The sequence below is a fragment of the Ornithorhynchus anatinus genome, chromosome 3, assembly GCF_004115215.2.
Source record: "Ornithorhynchus anatinus isolate Pmale09 chromosome 3, mOrnAna1.pri.v4, whole genome shotgun sequence".
Classification (NCBI taxonomy): Eukaryota; Metazoa; Chordata; class Mammalia; order Monotremata; family Ornithorhynchidae; genus Ornithorhynchus; species Ornithorhynchus anatinus.
This window is the reverse complement of record NC_041730.1, coordinates 98,746,851-98,760,969: the sequence shown is the minus strand read 5'-3', so window position 1 is coordinate 98,760,969 and position 14,119 is coordinate 98,746,851. Positions and strand designations below refer to the sequence as shown.

Below are 14,119 nucleotides of genomic sequence, written 5' to 3'. Positions count from 1 at the left end.
TTGAAGACAAAAGGAATATTGTAACCACACCCAGACGTGGGTACCTGAAGATTTCCTGGAAGATACATTTTCCTTCTCTGCTTCTAGGAAGTTGGGTAAACCAAAACTAGAGAGTGATCTGACAATAACAATTTGGAAAAACTAAGGTTCCCTTCCAAACAACATGTGTCAGGCCTTCTTGCACTATTATGTTAACCCACTGATGCTCATGGCTTCCCAAAGTAGAATTTATTTCTGATAGAGCCCTGCCTAGTTCAGAAAAATATGGAGACTTTTCCAGCTCTACCTGAGCCAAGTGGCTCAGTGAAAAGAGCGTGGGCTTCGGAATCAGAGGTCATGTGTTCGAATCCTGGCTCTGCCACTTGTCAGCTGTGTGACTGTGGGCAAGTCACTTAACTTCTCTGTGCCTCAGTTACCTCATCTGTAAAATGGGGATTATCTGTGAGCCTCACATGGGACAAACTGATTACCCTGAATCTGCCCCAGCGCTTAGAACAGTGCTGTGCACATAGTAAGCGCTTAACAAATACCAACATTATTATCTTACCTCCCTTTGCTTTTAGAGCAAGATTTTGCCTGGAAATTCATGCAAGTTTGTCTGCTGGGGATTAAGAGTGTGAGCCTTATGTGGGACAGACACCGGGTCCAACCTGATTACCTTGTAATAATAATTTTGGTATTTGTTAAGCACTTACTATGTGCCAAACATGGCTCAGTGGAAAGAGCCCGGGCTTGGGAGTCAGAGGTCATGGGTTCAAATCCCGGCTCCGCTGCTGGGCAGCTGTGTGACTTTGGGCAAGTCACTTAACATCTCTGTGCCTCAGTTACCTCATCTGTAAAATGGGGATTAAAAACTGTGAGCCCCACGCAGGACAACCTGATCACCTTGTATCCCCCCCAGCGCTTAGAACAGTGCTTTGCACATAGTAAGCGCTTAACAAATACCACATTATTATTATTATTATTATTAAACAATGGGGTAGACACGAGGTAGTGAGGTTGTCCCTCGTGGGGCTCACAGTCAATCCCCATTTTGCAGATGAGGTAACTGAGGCCCAGAGAAGTGAAGTGACTTGCCAAGGTCACACCGTAGACAAGTGTCGGAGCCGGGATTAGAACCCATGACCTTCTGACTCCTAGGTTCTTTATCCACTGTGACATGCTGCTTCCTGTAGCCACCTCAGCTCTTAGAACAGTGCTTGGCACATAGTAAGCGCTTAACAAATACTATTCTTATTATTGTATCTACCCCAGGGTTTAGAACAGTGCTTGACATATAGTAAGGTCTCAACAAATACAATTCTTATTACTGTATCTACCCCAGGGCTTAGAACAGTGCTTGACACATAGTAAGGACTTAATAAATACCATTATTATTATTGTATCTACCCCAGGGCTTAGAACAGGACTTGACACATAGTAAGGGCTTAACAAATACCACAATAATAATAATAATCATTTTTATTATACAGGTTTTGTGGGTAGCGGGTGAGCTGGGTGAGCCTGAAAGGAGATCTCTGTGTAAATTATGTATGAGCAGCGTATGAGAGAAGCAGCGTGGCTCAGTGGAAAGAGCCTGGGTTTAGGAATCAGAGATCATGGCTTCTAATCCCAGCTCCGCCACCTGTCAGCTGCGTGACTTTGGGCAAGTCACCTTACTTCGCTGTGCCTCAGTTACCTCATCTGTAAAATGGGGATTAAAACTGTGAGCCCTACATGGGGCAACCTGATGACCTTGTAACTACCCCAGCACTTAGAACAGTGCTTTGCACATAGTAAGCGCTTAACGAATACCAACATCATCATTATTATTATTATTATTAAAAGGGGATTAAGACTATGAGCCCCATGTGGGACAACGTGATGACCTCATGTCTACCCCAGCACTTAGAACAGTGCTTGGCACATAGTAAGCACTTAACAAATACCAACATTATTATTATTATTATTATTATTATTATTATTGGGGGATGAAGACTGTGAGCCCCACGTGGGACCACCTGATGACCTTGTATGTACCCCAGCGCTTAGAACAGTGCTTGGCACAAAGAAAGCGCTCAATGAATACCAACATTATAATAATAATAATAATAATTATTATTATTAAGGGGGATGAAGACTGTGAGCCCCACGTGGTACAACCTGATGACCTTATATCTACCCCAGGGCTTAGAACAGAACAGTGCTTGGCACATAGAAAGCACTTAATGAATGCCAACGTTATTATTATTATTAAAGGGGGAATGAAGACTGTGAGCCCCACATGGGACAACCTGATGACCTTGTATCTACCTCAGGGTTTAGAACAGTGCTTGGCACATAGAAAGCACTTAAAGAATACCAACATTATTATTATTATTATTATGAAAGGGGGATGAAGACTGTGAGCCCCACGTGGAACATCCTGATGACCTTGTATCTACCCTAGGGCTTAGAACAGTGCTCGGCACATAGAAAGCACTTAACGAATACCAACATTATTATTATTATTATGAAAGGGGGATGAAGACTGTGAGCCCCACGTGGGACATCCTGATGACCTTGTCTCCACCCTGGGGCTTAGAAGAGTTCTTGGCACATATTAAGCACTTAAGAAATACCAATTTTATTATTATTCTGAGCACCCGCATGCAAAGTAGAGTAACCTCTGGGTGTGGATGGAGCACTAAGGGTGAGGTGAGTGCAGGGGAGAGGGTGCGCCGCAGAAACCGGGCAATTTGGGGCTTAGCTAAAGCCTCATCGACTTTGTCGATAGTATTGCTCAAGGTGGGAACCTGCTGCCTGGCATCCTGGGCTTGTCCAGGCCCGGCTGGTGGCCCCGGGGGCTTCCAGCCGCTCTTGGCCCGGGGTAGGGGAGCTCACCTCCTCCAAGAGGCCTTCCCAGACTGAGCTCCCCTTTTCCCTCTGCTCCCTCTACCCGCCCCTTCACCTCTCCGCAGCTAAACCCTCTTCTCCCCTAATTTCCCTCCGCTCTTCCCCCTCTCCCTTCCCTTCCACTCAGCACTCTACTCGTCTGCTCAACTGTATATATTTTCATTTTACCCTATTTATTTTGTTAATGAGATGTACATCGCCTGGATTCTATTTATTTGCTATTGTTTTAATGAGATGTTCATCCCCTTGATTCTATTTATTGCTATTGTTCTTGTCTGACCATCTCCCCAATTAGACTGTAAGCCCGTTAAAGGACAGGGACTGTCTCTATCTGCTACTGATCTGTCCATTCCAAGCACTTAGTTGAGTGCTCTGCACATAGTAAACGCTCAATAAATACTATTGAATGAATGAATGTATTGCTATTGTTCTTGTATTGCTAGTTAGCAATACACTTAGTTAGCAAGTTAGCAAGCACTTAGTTAGTGCTCTAACACTAGCACTAACGCTAGTTAGCAAGCACTTAGTTGACTGCTCTGCACATAGTAAGCGCTCAATAAATACTATTGAATGAATGAATGTATTGCTATTGTTCTTGAGAAGCAGCGTGGCTCAGTGGAAAAAGTATGGGCTTTGGAGTCAGAGGTCATGAGTTCAAATCCCTGCTCTGCCACTTGTCAGCTGTGTGACTGTGGGCAAGTCACTTCACTTCCTCTGTGCCTCAGTTCCCTCATCTATAAAATGGGGATGAAGACTGTGAGCCCCACGTGGGACAACCCGATTCCCCTGTGTCTACCCCAGCGCTTAGAACAGTGCTCTGCACATCGTAAGCGCTTAACAAATACCAACATTATTATTATTCTTGTCTGTCCGTCTCCCCGATTAATATTATTATTCTCGTCTGTCCGTCTCCCCGATTAATATTATTATTCTTGTCTGTCCGTCTCCCCGATTAATAATGTTGGTATTTGTTAAGCGCTTACGATGTGCAGAACACTGTTCTAAGCGCTGGGGTAGACACAGGGGAATCGGGTTGTCCCACGTGGGGCTCACAGTCTTCATCCCCATTTTACAGATGAGGGAACTGAGGCACAGAGAAGTGAAGTGACTTGCCCACAGTCACACAGCTGACAAGTGGCAGAGCAGGGATTCGAACTCATGACCTCTGACTCCAAAGCCCGTGCTCTTTCCACTATTGTTTTTACGAGATGTTCTTCCCCTTGACTCTATTTATTGCCATTGTTCTTGTCTGCCCGTCTCCCCCGATTAGACCGTAAGCCCGTCAAACGGCAGGGACTGTCTCTATCTGTTGCCGACTTGTTCATTCCAAGGGCTTAGTACAGTGCTCTGCACATAGTAAGCGCTCAATAAATACGAATGAATGAATACTATTGAATAGATGGAGAGCCGGGCCGACGGCGCATGCGCCCTCCCGCCCATCGACCCGGCGGCGGGTTGCTGGCGGCCTCTCCCCGTCCTCCCCCGCAGGCCGGTGGGAATGGTACGGTCCGGGCTCAGCCCCGCCTCTCGGCCGGGGCTCCGGCCCAGGGGGCGGGATTTTCAAATATCGCCGGAGGGGGGGACGGCGCCGGGCGATGGAGCGGCGGAGTCCCGAGGGTCCCGAGCGGCCGGTGAGTGAGCGGCCCATCAAAAGGGGATGGGGGGGGGGGGCGGCACGGACACGCTCGTCTCTCCCGCTTGCATTCATTCATCCAATACTATTCATTCATTCGTATTTACTGAGCGCTTACAAGGTGCAGAGCACTGGATTCAGCGCCTGGAAGGTGCAATTCGGCAACAGAGACCATCCCGGCTCAAAGACGAGCTCGCAGTCTGCCGCTTACTCTGTGTGCAGAGCACCGGACTGAGCGCTTATTAACAAAATAATGCACCTTATTAACTAAATTCATTCATGCGTATTTATTGAGCGCTTACTAGGTGCAGAGCACTGGACTCAGCGCCTGGAAGGTGCAATTGGGCGACAGAGAGAGAGAGAGTCTCGGCCCATTGACGGGCTCACAGTCTAAACGGCGGGAGACAGCAAAGCAAAAGAGAACAAAAAAAAACCAGACAGCATCATCAAGATAAGTAGAATCGAGGAGCTATCCACCTTATTAACAGAATTCATTCATTCAATCGTATTTATTGAGCGCTTACTATGTGCAGAGCACTGCACTTAGCGCCTGGAAGGTGCAATTCGGCAACAGAGACAATCCCTGCTCCATGACCGGGCTTGCAGTCTAAACGTGGGGAGGCAGACAGCAAAGCAAGAGAACAACAACAACAAAAAAAAGACAGCATCATCAAGATAAGTAGAATCGAGGAGATATACACCTTATTAACAAAATTCATTCATTCAGTCGTATTTATTGAGGGCTTACTATGTGCAGACCACTGGACTAAGCGCTTGGAATGGACAATTGGGCATCAGAGAGAGACCATCTCGGCCCAATAATGGACTCACAGTCTAAACGGGGGAGGCACACAGCAGAGCAAAAGAGAGCAAAACAAAAAGAAGACATCATCAAGATAGATAGAATCAAGGAGATATACACCTTATTAATAAAATAAATAGGGTGATAAATAATATATGCAAATGAGCACAGTGTTTAGGGGAAGGGGGAAGAGCAGAAGGTGGGGGATTGGGGGACCTGCTCTGTTTCAGTGACCCGGGGGATCCGGGGATGGATTCCAAGTGCTTAGTCCAGTGCTCTGCATATGGTAAGAGCTCAGTAAGTACTATTGAATAAATGAATAAATGAATGAATCTGCTTCACCGCCGAGCTCGGACCGATGGGGGAGGGGGCCGCCTGGGTCTCCAGGGCCCGGGAGTCATTCATTCATTCATTCAATAACATTTATTGAGCGCTTACTATGTGCAGAGCACTGGACTAAGCGGTTGGAATGTATTATTATAGAGGGTACTCGTGGGTATCGGGTGATCTGGGTGAGCCTGAAAGGAGATTGTAAATTGTGTATTGGCTCACAGACTTAATCCCCATTTTCCAGATGAGGTAACTGAGGCCTAGAGAAGTGAAGTGACTTGCTCCAAAGTGGAGGAGCCGGGATTAGAGCCCATGACCTTCTGACACCCAGGCCCGTGCTCTATCCACCACTCCAAGTGGCTTCTTGTACCTACCTCACCGCTTAGAACAGTGCTTGGCACATAGTAAGCGCTTAACAAATACCATTATTATTACTGTATATCTACCTCAGGGTTTAGAACAGTGCTTGACACATAGTAAGGTCTCAGCAAATACCATTATTGTATGTATTGTATGTATGCATGTATTGTATTATTGTAGGTATCCCAGCGCATAGAACAGTGCTTGACACGTAGTATGGGCTTAACAAATACGATTATAAGAATATTCATTTTTATTATACAGGGTATTTGTGGGTATCGGGTGAGCTGGGTGAGCCTGAAAGGAGAGCTCTGTGTAAAGTGTGTATGAGCAGCGTATGAGAGAAGCAGCATGGCTCAGTGGTAAGAGCCCGGCTTGGGAGTCAGAAGTCATGGGTTCTAATCCTGGCTCCCTCACTTGTCAGCTGTGTGACTTTGGGCAAGTCCTTCACTTCTCTGGGCCTCAGTTCCCTCATCTGTAAAAGGGGATGAAGACTGTGAGCCCTACGTGGGACAACCTGATGACCTCGTATCTACCCCATTGCTTAGAACAGTGCTTGGCACATAGTAAGCCCTTAACAAATACCAACATTATTATTATTATGAGTGCTCCTTTCTGGCTTCCTCAGAGACAATCCCTGCCCAATGACAGGCTCAGAGTCAGTCCCTGCACTTGCACCTGTTAACAATGATGAGGGTATTTGTTAATCGCTTACTATTGTACATTCCAAGCGTTTAGTGCAGTGCTCTGAACATAGAAAGTGCTCAATAAATACAATAGAATGAATGACTGGATGTACCAAGCCCTGTTCTAAGCGCTGGGGGAGATAAGAAGCAGCGTGGCGCAGTGGAAAGAGCATGGGCTTTGGAGTCAGGGCTCATGAGTTCGAATCCCAGCTCTGCCACTTGTCAGCTGACTGTGGGCAGGTCACTTAACTTCTCTGTGCCTCAGTTCCCTCATCTGTAAAACGGGGATTAAGACTGTGAGCCCCACGTGGGGCAACCTGATTCCCCTGTGTCTACCCCAGCGCTTAGAACAGTGCTCTGCACATAGTAAGCGCTTAACAAATACCAACATTATTATTATTATATAAGGTCATCAGGTTGTCCCATATGGGGCTCACAGTCTCCATCCCCATTTTACGGATGAGTGAACTTCACAGAGTGGCGAAATGACTTGCCAAAGATCACATAACTGACAAGTGGAGGAGCCGGAATTAGAACCCACGACCTCTGACTCCGAAGTTCATGCTCTTTCCATTAAGCCATGCTGCTCCAATAATCATTCATTCATTCAGTAGTATTTATTGAGCGCTTACTATGTGCAGAGCACTGTACTAAGCACTTGGAATGTACAAATCATGATAACGATAGTGTTTGTTAAACATTTATTATGGCCAAGCACTGTTCTAAGCGCTGGGGTAGATAAAAAGTAATCATGTTGTCCCATGTAGGGATCACAGTCTTTGCGTCTTTAGAACAGTGCTTGGCACATAGTAAGCGCTTACCAAATGCCATTATTTTTAGCATTATTATTTAATCCCCATTTTACAAATGAGGAAACTGAGGCATAGAGAAGTCTAGTGACTTGCCCAAGGTCACACAGCAGACAGATGGCAGAGGGGGAATTAGAACTCACGTCCTGACTCCCAAGCCCGTGCTTTTGCCTCTAAGCCAGTTAATGCAAGGGTCTACTTGTTTGGTTTTGTTGTCTGTCTCCCCCCATCTGGACTGTGAGCCCATTGTTGGGGAGGGATTATCTCTATCTGTTGCCGAATTGGACTTTCCAAGCGTTTAGTGCAGTGCTCTGCACACAGTAAGCTCTCAATAAGTTCGACTGAATGAATGAATGACAAATGCAATGGCAGAGAAACGGGGATCCGGTCTCTGTTTAGCAAAAGTCTCAATCAATCGAACTGATCGCCCGTCTCCGGGGTGCAGAGCACTGTGGTGAGTGGTTGGAGAGTACAATAGAGGTAACCGTGGTCATGCATAATCATCTGCTTCAAAGGTAAAGCCATTTTCAAATGTCCAGAAAAGCCACCCTAACCAGTTGTGAGCAGGGAATGCGTCTGTTTCTCTCTATGTTCTACTCATCCAAGTGCTCAGTACAGTGCCTTGCACACAGTAAGCGCCCAAAAATACGATTGAATAAATGAACAAGCCAGCGGACCCCGCCGCTTATTCCGAACTAATTTATGTTTAGCTTCGATTCCCGAAATCTCAGTTAAAAACCATCATTTCTCCCCACGTACACTCAATCGGTGGTCAGAATGAAGGTTCTTTATCAACCAAAATATTTATACCATCAGAATGGACAGAAAAACGTTGTATTAGAAAAAAATATCGGAAAGCACACAATAAGCTTTCACCTAAAATATCCAAATTACTACTTTTTTCCTAGCTGGGATGTAATCTCCTTTGGGGATCTTGCCTTTTTTAAAAATATACACAGATAAATGCATGCAGGATTTTCAGTAGAATAAAATCCACTCTGTAGTATGTAGGTAGGTGGAAGTGAACTGGATTTACCTTGGGCAAAGGGATTGTGGACAAACTAAAAAAGATTATTAGACGTCAAAGTAAATCGGCTCCCAATAGCTGCCCAACATAATTCTAGTTCACTGAAACGGGACCAGTGACAACAATAGAAAATGAAATGAAAAATTGCAGGTTCTCTAGTACCTATTGAACTTGTAGAGTTCTAAGAGAAAGAGAATGGTGACCGAGATTGGAAGACTTAAATACAATTCAGATTCTAAATTGTACATGTTTCTGCTGTACCTTATTTGTAGACACACCCAAAGTTTCAGCAAACAGCTTGGGTTTCCCAACACTTTAGGAAGTAAATAATATATACAATTAAGGCTGTGCCTGGGTTCCCGGACGCCTCTAAGGTAAACAGCCATTAAGACTCCCCCAAACCAGTAACTCTGTTAATCATTTACTACTCAATTCATCGCAGAATATAAGATAATAACATTTCATGCCTGTTTGTATTTGCAGAAGCTAGTTTTTGTTTTGATTGCTTCAAATTTCTGGTGTGTAGCTTGGAGGGGATCTGTCCAAAGTAATTCTTGTATCCTTAAGGTGCTAATTTCAACCGGCAATGCTTAAAAAATGAATGCATATTAAAAAGTAGAGTGTTGTCCTGAAGTTATTACCAACCTGGAAAGCAAAATCTTCATTTCCTTTGCTATTAATAGGTTCTCATTTCCCTAATTGCAAAATGGAAATAACAACATTGACTCTACTTAAAGGGGATTTTGAGAAAGGGATAATTTTGTTCAAGAACTCAGAAGAAATATCTTCTCAGGAAGGACCTATTACAACTGGTGCTGGAACACAAGAATTTTACCTATATTATAATTTGCCCACGCTATAATGAAACATACAAAACCTACTCCCGAATTCACCGTATACTATTGCTGGACTTCTTCAAGTTGTGTTCTGCCTGTTACCGTATCACCCCAGAAGTGGATGTGTGTTGGGAAGCTGAGAGGGGAATGCTTAAGGTAATGGGATTAAGGCATGGTATCGGCAGTGGGACTGGATTTTTTTCTTACGGCACATGCTTCAACTCTACAGAATTACAAGCCATGTTATGGCAATTCCCATAGTTCGATAAATACTTGCACTAATATTTTAACACCAAAAATTTATTTGGGCACTGAGGGATTTGGATGATAGTTCATTTAGGGAAGAGGGAGAAAGGGACAGGAATTTAAAGTTATTGTGAGAGTAAATATAGAAAGAGAATTCCTTCTCTGTTTTTCCAGTCCTTGCCTTCACCCATCCTTTTGCTCAGTTTCATTATCTCAGTTGAAAACATCCCTGCCATATAATCACAAACATTGACATCAACTTTGATTCTTCATTGTCATCTTTGCAGAAAAATTATTGTGCTACTGATTGTAAGAAAGAATGGGTGTAGGAAGATCTTCAAGGGGCTACTTCAGTAACGGGCATAAATTGGAAGTCTATGCACTTCAATCCATGACCTTTGGACATTTGATATTCGCTCCACCTCCAACCCCACAGCACTTATCTACATATCTAAATTACATATTATAAATTATTCATATTAGTGACTGCCTCCCCTCTTAGACTGTAAACTCGTTATGGGCAGGGAACGTTTCTGCTAATCCTGTGTACTCTCCCAGGTGCTTAGTACAGTGCTCTTCACATAGTAAGTGCTCAAAAATAATATTGCTGAGCTTTGGAGTGTTTGCAAATGAGAAGGCAGAGAGAGGGGCAGTTGCTTTGTAGTTTGAAAGAACTGGACATAGCCTCTGAAAACATGGATGAGATGTTGTGCGGGTTAACTAAGTATGAAGGATGGTGAGAAGCAAAGCTAAGGAGAGTAAATGGTATGATAAAATAAGAGTAGTAAGAGATAGGAGGGGGAAGCCAATTAAGGGTTTTACATAACTGAGGGTGATGGTAAATCCCTCAAGGTTTTAAACAGAGGCAAAAACTGAACAAAAGAAATGCAGGGAAAGTTTACTACCAAGGTGAAGATTAGTGAAGCTAAGAGAGCAGGGAGATTGTATATAACTGGGAAATTACATAATCTAAAAGGGAAACAATTTGGGATCAAATGAGGAATGTGATGTTTCAAGGCAAGAAGGGCATGTGTGAGTTAGCAGAGGGGGAAAGGAGATGAATTTTATAAAATGCTACTCTTAGACTAGCACGCTATCACTGCTTATATCAAAACTAATAATAATAAGGGCACTTGTTAAGCGCTTACTATGTACCAAGCACTCTTCAGAGCTCTGAGGTAGATCCAAGTTATCAGGTTAGAGACATTCCCTGTTCTAGATTGGGCTGGCACTCATAATCCCCATTTTTTTTACAGATGAGGTAGCAGGCATAGACAAGTTAATAGTAAATAAATAATTATAGTACTTGTTAAACGCTTACTATGTGCCAAGCACTGTTCCAACTGCTGGGATGGATACCAGGTAATCAGGTTGGACACCATCCCTGGCCCAGGGGACTCACAGTCTTTATCCCCATTTTACAGGTGAGGTAACTGAGGCCCTGAGAAGTTAAGTAATTTGCCCAAGGTCACACAGCAGACAAGTGGTGGAGCTGGGATTAGAACCCATGACCTTCTGTTTCCCAGGCCCATGTTTTATCCACTACAACATGCTGCCTCTCTAAAAAAAAAAAAAAATTGCTGTAGCACTTTTCTTACCTAGGTGCCCTCACGTTAATTAATTTCAACCCTCACAACAACCCTGTAAGGTAGGGCGACAAGGCAGGTATTATTATCCCCATTTTAAAGATGGGAAAACTGAGGTACAGAGAAGTGACTCACCCACGGTCACATAGTAGGCTAAGAACACAGCTCGGACTTGAACCCGGGTCCTCCGACTTCTGGACAGTGCTCCGTCGCTTCACCACACCGCATTAAAGTTATTCTAGCAGCTGGATTCCTCAGGGTCTTCCGTTTTCCCACATCCCCCAGAGACTGTGCCCTCTGCTCTGGCCAAGCAACCTCACTGCCCCCTGTGTCTGCTCCATCACTCAAGCCATTCCCCCTGCCTGGAATGTCCTTCTCTCCTTCACCTAACTCTCTCTGCCTTCCATCGAAGCCCTTCTAAGACCTCCCTGCCGACATGACACTCTCCCCCATTAACTCCTTTTTCTCCCCTCCCTTTTCTCTCCACCCAAACGGCAACCTTACTGCTAAGGGCTCTCGTTATATCCCGGCTAGACTACTGTGTCAGCCTTCTCTCTGACCTCCCTTCCTCCTCTCTCTTCCCGCTCCGGTCTATTCTTCACTCCGCTGCCCGGCTCATCTTTCTGCAGAAACAATCTGGGCATGTCACTCCCCTTCTTAAACAACTCCAGTGGTTGCCTATCGACCTCGGCTCCAAACAAAAACTCCTCACTCTAGGCTTCGAGGCGCTACATCACCTTGCCCCTTCCTACCTCTCCTCCCTTCTCTCTTTCTACCGCCCACCCCGCACGCTCCGCTCCTCCGCCGCCCACCTCCTCGCCGTCCCTCGGTCTCGCCCATCCCGCCGTCGACCCCCGGGCCGCGTCCTCCCGCGGTCCCGGAACGCCCTCCCTCCTCACCTCCGCCAAACTGATTCTCTTCCCCTCTTCAAAACCCTACTTAAAACTCACCTCCTCCAAGAGGCCTTCCCAGACTGAGCTCCTCTTCTCCCTCTACTCCCTCTACTCCCTCTACCACCCCCCCTTCACCTCTCTGCAGCTAAACCCTCTTTTCCCCCTTTCCCTCTGCTCCTCCCCCTCTCCCTTCCCATCCCCTCAGCACTGTACTCGTCTGCTCAACTGTATATATTTCCATTACCCTATTTATTTTGTTAATGAATTGTACATCGCCTCGATTCTATTTAGTTGCCATTGTTTTTACGAGATGTTCTTCCCCTCGACTCTATTTATTGCCATCGTTCTCGTCTGTCCGTCTCCCCCAATTAGACCGTAAGCCCGTCAAACGGCAGGGACTGTCTCTATCTGTTGCCGACTTGTTCATTCCAAGCGCTTAGTCCAGTGCTCTGCACATAGTAAGCGCTCAATAAATACTATTGAATGAATGAATGAATATCCTGATTACACTAACTGCAGTATTTTAGCACAGTTATCTGCAAATTCTACTCTATATTTCTACTCTTGTACTTTATTGGTACGTTCATGTTCTCGGTGTGCTGACCTCCCCTTTTGATTGAAAGCTCTTCTAGAATAGGGAGCGCCTACGTCTCTTAAAATTTCCTCAGTCCTTAGTATGTACAGAGAAGGAGCCCAGTAAATATGTTTGATGAAATGAACCACAAAAGACAGGATTACAGGACAGGTATCAGACAGTCTCAGGGCTTGGAGGAGCAGCTCAACCCTAAGGAGAAAAGATGCTTTCTGGGCAGCTTTCCCAATGCCGCTGTGACTCTCTAAGGCTTCCTGTTGTGAGGGAAAGGGAAGGGAGAAGAAACATGAGAGCCAAGGAAGATCATCCAACCCTTAGGTTGGGCCTCCCTCTGGCCTTGAAATAACCAAGTGGAATTTGTTCACCCCAAATATTCTCTGTGGATTAGGACTGCTCATTCCAGACCTGTGAGTCGAAAGGATCTGGGTTCTAATCCTCCCTCTACCACTTGTCTGCTGTGTGATCTTGGGAAAGTCACAACTCCTCTGGGCAGCTCAGTTACCTCATCTGCAAAATGGGGATTAAGACTGTGAGCCCCATCTGGTACAGGGACTTGTGTTTACACCAACGTTTAGTAATAATGATGGTATTTGTTAAGTGCTCACTAGGTGTCAAACACTGTTCTAAGCGCCAGGGTAGATGCAAGCTAATCGGGTTGGGCACAGTCTCTGTCCCACACATGGGGCTCATGGTTTCAGTCCCTATTTTACATATGAGGGAATGGAGGCCCAGAGAAATTAGGTGATTTGCCCAAGGTCACACAGCAGACAAGTGGCGGAGCTGGGTTTAGAACCCACGACTCCCAGGTCGATCTCTATCCATCAGGACATGCTGCTTCATGGCAGTAGCCACCTCTGACATCTCGCCCTATAGAGCCTGGTACATAGTAAGTGCTTAAATACCATAAAATGACCCCTTATCCTCCTACCACCAACTCACTTGCTGTACTGTGATTTTTAAGCCCCATAGGTATATGGGTAATAGGTTTCTAATAAGATTATCCAATTTCTACTTTAGACAGTGTGGATGATTTCCTAGCATGTCTTGTCAGCTAGACAGTTCACAGGTTATTTAATGAATGAATTTACCTAACTTAGCTAGTTTGGTGGTGCCATATCATGCTTTTCACTTGACATGGTTGTTTTGCCTCAGAAGACAGGCTGTTCAGGGTTTTTCCCTTCGCATTCATATCACTTGTTCTCTGGATTCTTCACTGATGGCCAAGAAAATCCATTCCTTCAATCAGTCGGTCATATTTATTGAGCGCTTACTGTGTGCTGTATTAAGCACTGGAAAGTACAATACAACAATAAACAGTGACATTCCTTGCCCCAAATAAGCCCGACTCAGTCCTCTAGAGTATCTATGCCATCTTCCAAACTCCTGAATTCTATCCGTTCTCTAGTCTCTCCCATCTAGTAATTTAGAACCGAGTGACCAAATAA

At 45.1% G+C, this 14,119-nt stretch overlaps 1 protein-coding gene across 1 annotated transcript in view; it reads left to right on the top strand.

Moving 5' to 3' along the window:
• Positions 1-4,454: 4,454 nt before the first annotated feature.
• Positions 4,455-14,119, top strand: part of RTKN2 (rhotekin 2) — a 90,513-nt gene continuing 80,848 nt past the window's right edge. Inside the window, exon 1 of the mRNA XM_029061695.2 lies at positions 4,455-4,505. Within this exon, the coding sequence (XP_028917528.1) occupies positions 4,470-4,505 (36 nt within the window). The 5' untranslated portion in view covers positions 4,455-4,469. The remainder of the gene's footprint in view (positions 4,506-14,119) is intronic.